The sequence below is a fragment of the Pseudomyrmex gracilis genome, unplaced genomic scaffold (genome assembly GCF_002006095.1).
Source record: "Pseudomyrmex gracilis isolate BER0280 unplaced genomic scaffold, ASM200609v1 scaffold_264, whole genome shotgun sequence".
NCBI lineage: Eukaryota > Metazoa > Arthropoda > Insecta > Hymenoptera > Formicidae > Pseudomyrmex > Pseudomyrmex gracilis.
In genome coordinates, this window is record NW_018020848.1 from 167,719 (window position 1) to 183,046 (window position 15,328).

A 15,328-nucleotide genomic window follows, 5' to 3' on the forward strand; every position below is an offset into this window, starting at 1 on the left:
AAAAATGAGAACAGAAAGCGCGTAAATAAAGAAGTGAAAATAGAAAAAAGAGATAAATTATAGTTGCACAATAACAGATATCGTTAATTCTGTATCAGACAAATAAATAATAATATCATGTATGGAACAAACATAGAATCAAGTTGCGCTACAAATAATTTAATGCATTTTTAATGTCATTTTTTGTCTTTATTTCTTGTTAAATAATACGAGATAAAACGATAATTTGCAGCATTTGTAGCGTTCTTTTAGACGTTACTTGGGCTGTAAGATTCAAGATTGTTGGAAAATAAGTTTTCTGTAATATATATTGAAAACTATTTACATCTTTAAGAAATATTATATTTATTTTACGTAATTTTTTCTATTTGTGTGTGTGTGTGTGTGAAAAAGAAAGAGAGGAGAGAAAGAATGTACAAATATGTAATAAAAAAAATAATTGACGCAATAGCGCTTATAGCGCGTTTCCAGAACGCAACAATGTAAAACAATATATTGTAACATATAGGTGCATATGTTATTTTGCTATAATTTCCTGGTTTGGTTTGTTGTTCTAACTAGTAGGCCATAAATATCCATATTCTACACTAACTTCCTTATTAACCGTGCTATATATACTGTTTTAGTAATCTGTTTTTTTTAAATAAATTTACTCAGTGTTTGGATTATATTGCTTGCAGGTATTTCTACTGTTTATTTTTTTTGTTAAAAGAGACGCCAGTGACGTATTCATCTGTGTATTTCGGCCTAGTGTATGTATCGCTAAACTAACCAAGTAAGAAATTGCTTATATGAAAAAATTAGAAAAGAAAGAAAAAATGAGAACGAGTGTGTTTTGGAAAACTTCAAAAACGATTTGACAAGTATAAAAATCCCGGCAGAGAATAACGGAATAGGAAGTAACTTTATGAACACATTATTGATCAAAGAAATCGATAAAGTCTGTCTGTCTCTCTCTTTCTCTCTCTCTTCTCTCTCTTCTCTCTCTCTCTCTCTCTCTCTCTCTCTCTCTCTCTCTCTCTCTTTCTGTCTCTCAATGCTTCAATAACCGTTCTGTTGATATCCAAAACACTTTAATATTTTAACTCTCTTAAAGTGAGATCCGAGGAAACACCTGTCCAAATTAACTCAAAATTTGATAGACAGTTTTTTCTCTATTTATCGGAGTCTAATTTGGATTCTTTTTCTTTAAAATCCAAAGCAAAATTCTTAGAAGTCTGAAGCAAGAAAGCATGTCGCTGAATGCATGATTAACACACACACACGGTACAAAACTGTGATCTCAAATTTCAACGTCACACACAAATGTTCTTTGTTAAATGCAAGTTTATCTACCAGTTTTATCGCGACATTATGATTTTTCTTATAAATTGCGATATGCCCGGACTGACGAAGGCAAATCCAAAGAGAAGTTAGGCCTTAAAGCACCCGGCACTTTCATGATTTATTTCTCTCTCTCTATCTCTCTTTTAACAATATTAAGAGAAGGATAATTTATTAGAACAAATCGGATCTGGATATAAGTACGCAGCTGATTTTCTAAACGAGAGAGGGTAGTATTGGTATTGCGACATAAATGATTGGCACAACCTAACCAAATTGAGAAAGGATCTTTTCTTTCCAAACCTTGTAACATCAAATAGCTCAAGCGGCGACAAAACTGAAATTTGCCACAAATTACTTATGTAATATTATTTATTACAACGCAGCGGGATTCTAAACGAAAATTTACGAACAAGCGATTATAACGAAATTTGTCGGAAATTGCATCTCGTATAACCGTAAAATGTATAGACTTTATGAGAGGCATCGGTTTTAAAGAACGGGAAGATTTTTTTCTCAAGAAAAGTATTTTTTTCAGACTCAAACATTGATATCATTTACGCGCTCAAAAGCAAATGATACAAAATATTTACACTTTACAAGTAATATATAACTTAGTAACAATAGCAAAAATTGTTTACAAAACGATATTCGTTCATGTAACTTGAAATACTTTTATTCCCAAAATTATATTAAGTACACAACATGCTTATTGTTTTGTTTATCAAAATATGTGTATTTTATTTGTAACAGTTTGCTATGTTAAGTATGATTAATATGTATGCACGATAGTGTGAACGTCATATGTATACATACGTGTATATGTTGGTAGGTTGCCTCACTTTGTTATTAAATTTAACGCTTAAACTTAGAAATTGCTTTGTAAGTTTACTTACAAACTAAATTCCTAAGTATTTTTTTTCAAACAAAGCAAAGTTTTGCAAGTACAATAAATGTAAGATGATATAGCGATCTATATGACCACGAAAAGATGAAAAATTTTCACGGAATTCTCCAAAAATTATGAGGTTTTGAAAAATTCAAATTAAAATTTTTGTCGTTATTTTATCAATATTTTATATATCAAGCTAACAATGTACTATTCATATTTTCTCAAGAGAAAATGTCTTACACGTCAATGTATACTAAACTGCGCAGTATTTGCTTGTTACCGAATAGATATCTCGAGATTAATTTTTTTATATAGTTAACATAATTTATTGTCACTTTTATAATAGACAATAAAATCTTTATCGAGAAATTCATTGATTTGCATTATATATCATTATGCTATGAAACAACAAGGCCATTTGCCTTGTACATCTTAAGAGCTCGTGTATTCCGAGAGAGCGCGAAATAAATTTCTTATTTTCGGAATAAAAGCTGATACCAGATGGAAATAATTGTTTGAAAACTCGAAGCTGTCCTGTTGGAACATCTTTTTGTATCGATAACACTGAAAATGTCAAAAGAAAAGCTTGATTTTCGTGTTTTTCCGCGACCTATGCTATCGCCACAAAAAGACACGAGCGTCGAAATTCGATTGTAAACAAAATACAGCGATAACACGAATATTTAATGTATAGTAAACTAAAATTGCATACACATAGCTATACATTTATATATTTTTCAATGTTTAATTCTTATTAGTTTGAAAGAAATAACGTCGCAAAGTCACGGTACGTCTACCGCTCCGTCATTTTCCACTAAACTAGCGGACCGACATAGTAGGCAGGCCTCTCTCCATGGTCCGCGCGCCAAGTACTTACGTTGTGGCTCACGTCTTCTATCAATGCTCTGACTATTCTACGTTTTGTGGGATAATTTCGATACACGGACAAGTTTTGTACGCAAAGCTAAGTGAAAATGGAAGACAAAGCGAATACGGGAAGCGCGGCTGTTGATGCTGCTGAGAATACTCCAGCTTCTCCTAAGAAGACCGCCAAAAGTAAGGCTAAGACGGCACAGGCAAAGAAAACATCACGACCAGCAACTTCCGAGATGGTGACAGCAGCCATTAAGGAATTAAAAGATCGCAAAGGATCGTCTCTTTATGCCATCAAGAAGTACATCGTGGCGACGTATAAGGTAGATGCTGATAAGGTTGCGCCGTTCATAAGAAGATACTTGAAGACCGCTGTTGAGTCTGGCACCGTCGTGCAAACCAAAGGCAAAGGTGCTTCCGGATCTTTCAAACTCTCGGTGGATAAATCGAAGTCGAAACCTAAGGTAAAAGTGCTTCGTGCTCCCAAACCTGAGACTAAGAAAAGTCCGTTGGAAAAGAAGACTGCGCGAAAACCAGCTGTCGCGAAGAAACCTGCTGCTGTTAAGAAAGCCGCCGAGAGTCCTAAGAAACCCGCAGCAAAGAAAACTGCTGCCAAGTCTGTCGGTGAAAAGCGCAAAGCTGCTGCTGCTGCTAAATCTGCTCCAGAACCTAAAAAATCTCCATCAAAAGCAAAGAAAACCGGAACTGCACCCGCAGCGAAGACCAAGAAACCAAAAATTAAAGCAGCGAAATCTGTGAAAACCGCTTCAAAGAAATAATTACAACGAGGGAATCTTCGTGTGCATTTTACAAATGGCTCTTTTCAGGGCCACAAATCTTTCTCAATGAGGAACAATATCCGAAGTCGCAATTATTTAATTACATAATTCCTATTTACATTCCATTTATTTTATTCCTATTTCCCAACAAAATCATATCTAATTCCAGCACACAATATTATGACAATAAGTCCTACACTTAATGGTAAACAGAAATATAAAAAACATTCTTTTAAATATCTTTGAAATATTTTCAGTTTAGAGATTATAAACATTAAACAAAATATCTATTTAATAAACTTAAAAATTGATTTAAATTTACATTATATTCAACATACCACTACTCACACGAACCTTATTAAATGTTCATTAGCATTCACACTTAAATATCTAATAGATGTCTGAGGATGTTTCGTGGAGTTTTGTTCTATGTGAGTATGGTAAAATTATATTGATACAAGTCGTCTAACAATGAGCTGATATGCACGTGTGTTGATATAAATGCAAGTTAAAGAATTTCATTCAGACAAATTCTTTTTCTCTCTCTATTAATATTGTGTGTATCCTTAACTAGTAAGTTTCTTTTTCGGATGTTTTTACAAAAACAGTATATGATTTTTTAATTGTTATAATACCAAATTTGAATTAATTACAATCAAAATCAATAATTAATCGAGATGTTCATTAAAATTTGACACTGATAACCTCTAGTATTATGATATACAATCGGAAAAATTAACAGTTTTATCAATTTCCATAGTTTCTCTTTTCGCACTGACATTCTACTACACATGTCGTTATTTGGAAATATGCGCATGCGCGTAGATTATGTATGTCGTGTAAGGACTAAGGCCTGTTCTACAATACAGTCGTAAGCCGTAAGTCGTAAGAAATTGACCAATCACAATCGATTATTCTTCTGTGATTCATCTGTGATTGGTCAATTTCTTACGACTTACGACTGTATTGTAGAACAGGCCTAAGGCTGCGTTCCGATATTTACTGCCAATACTGGAAATCTATAGTACCTATATAACGTGGAATATAGATTTTTAGTACTGGCAATATCGGAAGTAAAGCCCCTTGCACAATGGACGGAATAGCGATAGCAATAGAAATAACACCAGTTTTAAAGAGTTTATATTCATAAATAACGATAGGAACAGCGGAATCTAACATACAAAAATACACATGTATCAATGCGGATCAGAAAACGGAATAAGCAATAGCAAGAAATTTTCCAACGAGTTTGAATTCTGTGTTTATTGCTTATCGCTATCACTATTCCCTCGCATTGTGCAAGAGGCTTAAGTTAAATTCCGATATTTAACTGCTAGTAATGAAAATCTATAATACTCATGATGTTAAATGATTCACAGTATTTTTTGATCGTAAAAACAAAAAAAGTCAAAACTATCAGCTAGTGTCTATTAAAAACTAGATTTGTTATTGCAAAAAAGTAGATTCAGAAGTTTTACGAAAGTCTAGTTTTTGCAATCGCATTTCAATTGTTAGTTACTAAAAGTACATGCAATATTAAAGGAACTGATCAGTCTACCTACAATATGTAAAATTAAGTGACAAAATTAGTTTTTATTTATAACGTAAATGAACATATAAAGACAAAAAGATTTCATTGTATGTATTGCTCTCCAAGATAATTTCCATCATATGATAAATTGGTGGCCCTTAAAAGGGCCGTTATATTTTTAGCTCCATAAACTTAACCACCAAAACCATACAAGGTTCTTCCCTGACGCTTCAGAGCATACACCACATCCATTGCCGTTACAGTTTTTCTCTTGGCGTGCTCGGTATAAGTAACAGCATCACGAATAACATTCTCGAGGAAAACCTTTAAGACACCTCGAGTCTCTTCGTAAATCAATCCAGAAATACGCTTTACGCCACCACGTCTCGCCAAGCGACGAATAGCTGGTTTCGTGATACCCTGAATGTTATCACGTAAAACTTTTCTGTGACGTTTAGCGCCTCCTTTTCCCAATCCTTTTCCTCCCTTTCCACGGCCAGTCATCTTGAAATGCGATAAAAATTCCCAAAGATGCTACACAGCACAGGAAGTCTCAAAGCGGAATGTGATGTTCGCTTTCGAGCGGAGCCTTTTATATACACACTCTGGCATAACTATTCCCACCACCGCGTCACGAACCAATCACCAACACTGTTGTGCTCGTCAGTGAAGAGTGGGGTTCACGTTTACATTACAACGTTTCAAAGCTTTTGTAGCGTTACGTGAATTTTGTATATATATAGAGTAAAAGCAGATAAAAGTATTAACTTATCTTTTTATTGAAAACTATGCTTTTGTTTATACATTCATTCAGCAGAGCTGCTTTGTAGCAATCAAACGTAAGTGGCTTTTAATTTTAGAGCCAATAAATCAACGTTGAGTTAACAAGACAATTCAGCAATTGTTCTGTCGAACTCAGCCTACTTCTTTCGATATTCACTGACAGTATGGAAATCTATAATGTCATGTAAATTATTTTGACATTAAATAACAGAACACAGTCTACGCTGGCTTCAACAATTAGGTACTTTTTATACTAACCAAGACCTAATATTGGGTTTGTTTTATTTCCCTGCACTGGCTGCACTAGTTCGCAGTCTCTATCTTTTTCCTTCTAATATAAATAAAAAAAGATAGAGACTGCGAACTAGTGCAGCTAGTGCAGGAAATAAAACAAACTTATTATATGATGTATTGCACTTCTTCGCAGAATAAGGGCCGAAGCACAGACTTCTGCATAATACCTACCCTGTGTTCAGGCTGTGTTCAGTTAAGCAAGATGGAACGAACTAATGCAGGAAATGCAGGAAATACAGGAATTCATTAGTTCCAATTCCTGTATTTCCTGCATTTCCTGCATTAGTTCGTTCCATCTTGCTTAACTGAACACAGCCCTAACGCATAAGACATAAGAAAATCAACCAATCAGATCCTTCTGTGAGAAATGAAGATGGAAATAAAAAACTGATTGATTCTCTTACGTCTTGTGCATTATATCTTTATGCATTAAGTATATGATCAGAAAATCTTATACACTCGCAAAACAATTTATTTTGCTAAGCTTTGACAAGTAAACGTTTTTTGTGTCTTCTTCATATATAATTAATGTTATAACTTTTCTTCTTACGTGGATTATATATTATGTACCTCACAGATAGCCAAATGTGAAAACTCAATATAAAGCAAATCATTGTATAGATTAAGTTGCTCGCCAATTGCTGTTGTGTGTTGTTTTTATTTAATGCAACGAAAATGTTTTTGTCAATTCAGTATCAATATGCTGAGTTTTATTATCAATCAATTGTTGTAAGCCAATGTTTATGACATGTGAGTCAGCAATATGTGAGCAATATATGAGCAATAATTTTTATTCATAAGTTGAGAAAAATAATATAAGTATTATTGCCGATGAGTTGTTGAGAACTTGCTGTTATTATATTTTGAAAACTGTTGCTGGCAAGAATATACTGAAAAGAGGATACATCCTTTTGTTACATTGCTGAAAACATACGAGTAATATTTGTGGCAAGTTGCCAACAACTTGCACTCAGTTGGCTATCTGGGTACATATATGTATATACATTAAATACATAAGGATTGTTTAGTTTTTTATTCATGTATTCCCACGTGTAAATAATACATAATGCATATTCCTACGTGAATAATACATAAATTGAAAAACAGAGTTTGTGTGTATAAAAAGATAATTTTCCAGAACATGGTATACTTGTTTAAACAATGATAAAATGTATCATGCTTGCTTATCATATTTTGTGCAAAGTAACGTAAACACGAAATACCATAATGAACTTTATGTCTGCATAAAAATATAAATTATTTACGAAACAAACGCAGACACACACCATATTATCAAGAGTTAAACACATTTACATCATTTAATCACTAAACTATAAATTTGTTTAATAAAAACTCTATCTTGAAAATAAGGTTGCAATTTTATTTCAACTATTAAATTTTGAAAACTTGCAAGATTTCTTCCATTGTATATATACATGTGATTTACAACAGAACATTTTCTGTGTGAAGAAAAAATAGAAAGTATCCTGAACATTCGTAATAGGAACCAAAGATATTCTGACGCAAAAATTATTTGTGGTCCTGAAAAGGACCGTTTTTTTTTTTAAATCGTGATTTACTAAAAATATCACGAGATTATTTAACCACCAAATCCGTACAAAGTTCTTCCTTGACGTTTGAGAGCGTAAACGACATCCATAGCCGTTACAGTTTTTCTCTTAGCATGTTCAGTATAAGTAACCGCATCACGAATGACGTTTTCGAGAAATACTTTCAGAACACCTCGTGTTTCTTCATAGATCAGACCAGAAATTCTCTTAACTCCACCACGTCTAGCTAATCGACGGATAGCTGGTTTAGTGATGCCTTGGATGTTATCACGAAGAACTTTCCTATGGCGTTTAGCGCCTCCCTTTCCCAATCCTTTTCCTCCCTTACCGCGGCCGGTCATTATAAAGATTTGATCGTAAAATCGCAAATGTACGCGACGCAATCCCTACCTAAGCGAAAAATGCAATGCTCATATCCTGCGAGCGCTTTTTTATATGTACGATATAGATGTCCCCACCACTGGTCTACTGACGAATCAGCGACGTGAAGCAGAAGAGTGGTAATGTATTGTGCAGTCAAAATCTCACTGCAAACGTTTCAAAACATCATTCTATCTTTATTTCTCGTTAAATGTAGAATAAAGATAGAATGATGTTTCAAAACATCTGCAGTAAGACTTTGACCGCATTTGTAGTGACGCGCAATTAGAGAACAATGAAATCCAACATAAAAACTCTTAAAGCATTTGAAAATAATTTAGTGCACGACAAGTTAACAAAGTTTAACATTTTACTTCTACGAAAGTAAAAGATATATAGTATCAGCACGATGGAGAATGTGAAGAACAAAACTGCAATGATTACGGGAGGAGCTACCGGATTAGGCTACAAATATGCTGAAATATTGCTAAAATATGGTGCAAGAAGTGTTGCTATAATTGATTTGCCAACATCAAACGGTCAAAATGCAGCGACTACGTTGGAAAATGAATTTGGAAAAGGTCGTGTTATTTTTGTTGCAGCTGATGTAACCGATAATTTGGAAACAGCATTTAAAACAGTCATCGATAAGTTTAAAACACTTGATATTCTTATTAACAACGCTGGTATCATGAACGAACATCTCATAGAGAAAACTATTAATATCAATGTGACTGCATTGATTCGCAGCTCTTTTTTGGCTCTCGACCATATGGGAAAGCATAAGAGCGGCAATGGTGGTGTAATCGTAAATATTTCATCTATATTTGGATTGTCGACGAATGGTTGCCTACCGGTATATTGCGGCTCGAAATACGCTGTTCTCGGATTTAGCCAGGCTTTGGCTGAATTATACGACACTACCGGAGTGCGAATTCTTATAATGTGTCCAGGTATTACACAGACAGCTATAATCGAGAATACCGAACACAGAATTTGTAATATCGCAAATACTACTTCAGCGCAATCATTATATACGTTACCAACACAAACAACTGATAACACAGCATCTGCAATGTTAAATCTTATCCAAAAAGGTAAAAATGGTGCGGTTTGGGTTAGCGAAAACCGTCAACCACCATATGCTGTGGATTTTCCTCATTATTCTAAGCGATCTTTGCCTGTATAAAACTGTGATATCTTGCTTTATTCTTTCATTTAGTCGAGGGTTCTAATGTATACATACAAATGGCATATATATATATATATATACACATAAGAATAGACATGTGCAATTAAATAAAAAATAAAAAGGTGGTAGTTAAAAAATGAGTTTATTTACGAATGTATCTTTATGAAAAATGTCATTCCCATCTTTAATTTTAGTATTTAGAATACCTGCTTTAAAAATTTCCTTTTAATCCTTAGAAGTTATATGAAAATTATGTTAATGCTATTACAGGTGACATTTTATTTTCTATTATTCTATTTATTTTGGAAATAAAAAAAATCGTCAAAGTTTAATCGTGTAAATAAATATTAAAAAATTATTGTTGCCTGTGATTATTTTTTAATAACATTAACACGAAATTCATGAGGTTAAATTGCATCTTTCTTTTGCAAACATATCTGGATTCATTCTGATTGTGATGCAAGTTTCAATGTTGTAATTGAAGTTATCGATTGGCATACATCACTTTTAAAACTGCAATAGTTCTTATAAACTATAAATATTAAAATTATCTCGAATTTAAACAAAGCTAACTAAATTGTGTAAGTTTTAACATATATGAATATTACAAGTTAACAACTATCGTGTTTTAGATAATGACAGATAAAAAACATTTCTGAAGCAACATTGTGTATTTATGATTTTAGGACACTAATCCATAGATAACAGCATAATGATTCTCATTTCGATTTGATAACATGATTTTCTTAGAAATACTATATTATGTCGCGATATAAATAAAAAGACTTATTTAAATGTTTTACTAATTTTAGGTTTTTTTCAGTTGATGTTGAAATTTTATCTACTTTTAATGTTAATGTATATACACACATGTTGATTTTTTTTTACATGATTCTTGTTGTATCTTAAATTACTTTATTATAAGTACGTGTCACATCCGTAACAGATATTACATATAGTAAATATTCTATTTGAAGCAATATTATCGAGGTAACATTAGTGTAACTAAATTTGAAATTCTATAAACCCAATATGTTGTCTACAAATCCATATATTTGACTTCTTATTTACATAAAACTGATAAAATAAAAATATTAACAAAGTAAAAAGGTTTCTCTCTGTAAAGATATATTAACATGTACGTCCAAAGAATTTATTAATACACAGTAGATTCTTTACTTGTTGAGAAATAGTAAAAATGTTATGTTAATAGTACAAATTTAAATATGACACAATAAACAATCTTTTAATAAGCACCTCAAAAAATATACATAAAACTAAATATCTCTTATTTATAAAGGTCGCATAAAACAAAAAAGTATAAATCTCGTTTTAAATCATTAGTCATTCTCTCGTACTTTTTATAAAAAAGATTTAAGGAAAGCACAGTTAAAATCATCTTTCTATTTAAGCGCAGAAATATTGGCAAGTCAAAACAATAAATAAAAATTAAGAAAAAACCACAGATAAGTAAACTGTTCTTTATATGATCAAATTATAATCATAATAATTTTCTAATGTTAAATTTATTGACATTTCAAAGCCATCTTAATCTTCACGGACAGCAAATCTACATACGGACGATGCAAAGTTACACACACGACTAAAAGTGTTCGCTCGTTCAAATTGAGTATTTATACCACTGTGCAGTGCTTCGTGCGTCCAATGGCGTGTTAGGAACATAACGATTGGCTGTGACGCGTTACACGATTGGTGCGCCACCACTGTCGTTTAACCGTATATAAGGACTGTATTTCCGTGTTTTCTTCATTCGCCGAGGTTTCGTTCTGACGATCTGATCTACGGTGCTGTACGAAGACTTTGGTTAGCCATGCCACCTAAAGCAAGCGGTAAAGCAGTGAAGAAAGCTGGGAAGGCGCAGAAGAATATCAGCAAAACCGATAAGAAAAAAAAGAGGAAGAGGAAGGAAAGTTACGCCATTTACATCTACAAGGTGTTGAAACAAGTACATCCGGACACTGGAATCTCCAGCAAAGCTATGAGCATCATGAATAGCTTTGTCAACGATGTCTTCGAGCGCATTGCTGCCGAGGCGTCGCGTTTGGCGCACTACAATAAAAGATCAACGATTACTTCCCGGGAGATCCAAACTGCTGTTAGGCTTCTGCTACCCGGAGAATTGGCCAAGCACGCCGTGAGTGAAGGCACCAAGGCTGTTACCAAATACACCAGCTCTAAGTGAACAATTTCACTTCGAAATAAACGGCCCTTCTCAGGGCCACAATTATATCGATTACGTTTGACATCCTCGCGCATGTTTTTTTTTTTTAAATAAAAATTATTACTATATACTTCGACATTAATCTTGAGATTATGTGTAAAAAGAATTTAACTTCTCATGAAACTAGAAATTTGAGATTGCTTTTTTTTTTTAATACATTCGACAAGTTCTTTTATTAAATATCCTTATATGTATAAAAGATGCACAGAATTCTCAATATTAAATCGTATCAAAAAATTTTTTAGTAAGAAATAAGAATTTATAGCGTATAGGAATAAAAATTATACAAAATAAAATTATTGAAAATAATGCTTAAAACAAAATGAATACATAACATGTACTTGACAATTAGAAACGTTAACAACATAAAAGTGTAGTGATGTAAAATCATAAACGAGAGACGTTTTAGCAAAAAAAAATAGTATAGTACAGATAGATATGGATATATAGTTCAAAAAGAGAAGACACAAAAAACAAATCTATCTTAATTTGACTGATATACACAAAAACTTAATTAATTTTGATAAATTGTATAAGTTTTTGGTGGAGCGCCATCTTCCTGTGTATAAAAGAATCTGTAACATATATAATGAATCTCGGTAATTGATAATTCTTATGTATAGTGTGATATTTTTACACAGCGTGTATAGAAGTGACACTATGGATGTGACACATTGAAATATAAATGTGTACATGTATATGTTTACGTGCCAAAAATGTATAGTTTTATTGAGGTAAAGGTAAAGGTTAGGACGATTTACAGACAAGACAGTAAATGTGGCAAATATCAAGCATGTATTTAAATGTGTAGGTTTTTTTTAGGTCTAATCGATACAGTTGTGTATTTATAGGTTAGTCACTCATAGATACAATATTAAATAATTTATTCTCACATTTACTTGCATAAATTATTAAAATGCTGAGACAACGACATGTCAATGTTAAAACAGTCAAGGAACTGGATGCATTTCCCAAAGTACCCGAATTATATGTTGATAAAACTGCAGTTGGAGGAACATGTGAGTTGATAAAATTATTGACAAAATATATTCAACTTAATCATTGTATATATACACATATATATAATCACCTATGTTATTGAATATATTTCTATTTTTTTTTCTAGAATATTGTTTCTATATAAATTTTAATCAATATGTTTCTTCTGTTTCAGTTTCTATTTTTACGATTCTTATTATTGCATATTTAATAATAGCTGAAACAAACTACTTCCTTGATAGTAGATTACAATTTAAATTTGAACCAGATACCGACATTGATGCAAAATTGCAAATTAATATCGATATAACTGTGGCAATGCCTTGTGGTCGTATTGGTGCGGATGTTTTAGATTCTACAAATCAGAATATGATAGGTCAAGACACTTTACAAGAAGAAGATACATGGTGGGAACTAACGTCAGAACAAAGAGCACATTTTGAATCTTTGAAACATATGAATTCATATTTAAGAGAAGAATATCATGCTATTCATGAACTCCTTTGGAAATCTAATCAAGTTGTTCTTTATAGTGAGATGCCAGAGCGGTATGTATGGATCATAACATGCAACTTTATTATTTTAAATAATGTGTATATATATATATATATATTTGTGTTAAAATCTATATGAGTAAAATCTTTTTTGAAATTATTTAGATTATTCAAACCTGATTATGCACCAAATGCCTGTCGTATTCATGGCAGTCTAAATGTAAATAAAGTAGCAGGAAACTTTCATGTAACAGCTGGAAAATCACTATCTTTACCACGTGGACATATACATATCTCTGCATTTATGACTGATCGTGATTACAATTTTACTCATAGAATTAATAAATTCTCTTTTGGTGGACCTAGTCCAGGAATTGTGCATCCTCTTGAAGGTGATGAGAAAATTGCAGATGACAGTAAGTTTGCTTTCAAAATTAACTGACTATTTCTTCTCAAAATATACAAAATTAATGAATGCATTTTCTTTTCTAGATATGATGCTGTATCAATATTTTATCGAAGTTGTTCCCACAGATATCAGAACATTGTTAAGTACATCCAAGACATACCAGTACAGTGTCAAAGATCATCAAAGACCAATTGATCATAACAAAGGATCTCATGGAATACCTGGAATTTTTTTTAAATACGATATGAGTGCGCTTAAAATAAAAATAACTCAAGAACGTGATACAATTTTCCAATTTTTAGTGAAATTATGTGCCACTGTAGGTGGAATTTTTGTTACAAGTGGTAAGTCTACATATATATATATATATGCAACGCAAATTTTTCCAGTAAGTATATCAAGTAATTTAAATATAATTAAAATTTACAGGTTTAATTAAAAATGTTGTGCAAAGTTTTTGGTACGTTGTGTGTTGCAAGTTTTTAAAGTCTAGAAAAACTGACTATCATAACTCACAAGTTCCATCACATTCCATGAATTATCGAGCGACTGATACCATAAATTTACTTGATATTTCAGCCTCTCAAAGTATTGATATCATGTTAAAACCTCAATAAAATGTCATAACATAACTTAATCTGTATGTCTCAATGTGTATATAATATAATTTATACTTCTGTTACAAACTTCTTTTTAATTCTGTACTTACTCAAATTCATTTTTATGAAAATTTAAGACAATTGTTCTTATATTTTATAATAGGAGTATAGTAGCAGATGTGCTTTTGCGTAAAATAAACATGTATATAAATCTATTGTTCTGCAACGCAGCTAATATGGCGACGTTCTAGACGCTCATTAGTCTAAAATGATCTTAGAGCATGTGGTTAGGGAGATAGAAGGTAGGTAAAATAAGAACTGCAAGAAGATTTTACACATTTATTTTTAGAGAATATGTAGAAGTACGTGCATATTTTTCCGTCCCACTTTGCACAGACTGCGGACTGTCAGATACAGTAACATGTAATGTTTCTAGTGTGGTTAAAACATATAGCACATGTATGTTTAACAATTGATAACTAAAATTAATTTTAAGACTAATCTTTCAAAAATTATTTCATGTTATGCGCAACAAAATATCAATCGCGCATCATGAGTCGTCGTGTGATCGGTTTCCTAGAATGGAATCGGAAATCGGAACATGATATTGCTGCATTCTTCCACAATTTCAAACGGCCGAACGTGACGTCACGCAGTTTTTGCTAAGGAATCGGACAACTTCTGTTGTGGACCTGTTTCAGTCCATCCATAAATATATAATAGTTGCATTCTCCAAAAAAATTAAAGCCTTATTTTATGTTCTGTTCAAATTTGATACCAATGCATAGATGCCAGATCGTGCAGGACAGCAACGAGAGCAGCGAGGGGCAGAGCCCCCACCGCTCAGCTTCTCGATGCTACGCACACAAGCGAGAACCGCGTACGTGTGCGTGACGGACGTCACGCTCGGTTATATGTATAACTTATTATACATATAATAAGTTCAATTACATATTATGTATATAGTTTTGTTAACAAATATATACA

General features: G+C 32.5%; 6 protein-coding genes across 11 annotated transcripts; 4 read left to right on the plus strand and 2 right to left on the minus strand.

Annotated features, from left to right (window-relative positions):
* The first annotated feature begins 3,139 nt into the window (after positions 1-3,139).
* LOC109859478 (histone H1-like) lies at positions 3,140-4,078 on the plus strand. The gene has a single exon (XM_020437775.1). The coding sequence runs from the start codon at positions 3,190-3,192 to the stop codon at positions 3,865-3,867; it is 678 nt and encodes a 225-aa protein (XP_020293364.1). The 5' UTR covers positions 3,140-3,189; the 3' UTR covers positions 3,868-4,078.
* Positions 4,079-5,506: 1,428 nt separating this feature from the next.
* On the minus strand, positions 5,507-5,942 carry LOC109859481 (histone H4). The gene has a single exon (XM_020437779.1). It carries the CDS (start codon positions 5,900-5,902, stop codon positions 5,591-5,593), a length of 312 nt encoding a protein of 103 aa, XP_020293368.1. The 5' UTR covers positions 5,903-5,942; the 3' UTR covers positions 5,507-5,590.
* Positions 5,943-8,075: 2,133 nt separating this feature from the next.
* LOC109859470 (histone H4) lies at positions 8,076-8,430 on the minus strand. The gene has a single exon (XM_020437764.1). It carries the CDS (start codon positions 8,385-8,387, stop codon positions 8,076-8,078), a length of 312 nt encoding a protein of 103 aa, XP_020293353.1. The 5' UTR covers positions 8,388-8,430.
* Positions 8,431-8,624: 194 nt separating this feature from the next.
* LOC109859474 (15-hydroxyprostaglandin dehydrogenase [NAD(+)]-like) lies at positions 8,625-9,731 on the plus strand. The gene has a single exon (XM_020437770.1). The coding sequence runs from the start codon at positions 8,816-8,818 to the stop codon at positions 9,593-9,595; it is 780 nt and encodes a 259-aa protein (XP_020293359.1). The 5' UTR covers positions 8,625-8,815; the 3' UTR covers positions 9,596-9,731.
* A 1,648-nt stretch (positions 9,732-11,379) lies between these two features.
* Positions 11,380-12,314, plus strand: LOC109859491 (histone H2B). Its single transcript, XM_020437799.1, has one exon. The coding sequence runs from the start codon at positions 11,430-11,432 to the stop codon at positions 11,799-11,801; it is 372 nt and encodes a 123-aa protein (XP_020293388.1). The 5' UTR covers positions 11,380-11,429; the 3' UTR covers positions 11,802-12,314.
* Positions 12,315-12,460: 146 nt separating this feature from the next.
* LOC109859490 (endoplasmic reticulum-Golgi intermediate compartment protein 2) lies at positions 12,461-14,379 on the plus strand. 6 transcript variants are annotated; one of them, XM_020437794.1, is made up of 6 exons: positions 12,461-12,574; positions 12,663-12,859; positions 13,015-13,387; positions 13,499-13,749; positions 13,826-14,086; positions 14,172-14,379. In XM_020437794.1, exons 2-6 carry the CDS (start codon positions 12,757-12,759, stop codon positions 14,357-14,359), a joined length of 1,176 nt encoding a protein of 391 aa, XP_020293383.1. In that variant the 5' UTR covers positions 12,461-12,574; positions 12,663-12,756; the 3' UTR covers positions 14,360-14,379. The 6 variants fall into 6 exon arrangements, with proteins under 6 accessions (XP_020293383.1, XP_020293381.1, XP_020293382.1 ...); XM_020437792.1 differs by having other exon boundaries at positions 12,469-12,586; positions 12,652-12,859; XM_020437793.1 differs by having other exon boundaries at positions 12,471-12,580.
* Positions 14,380-15,328: the final 949 nt, after the last annotated feature.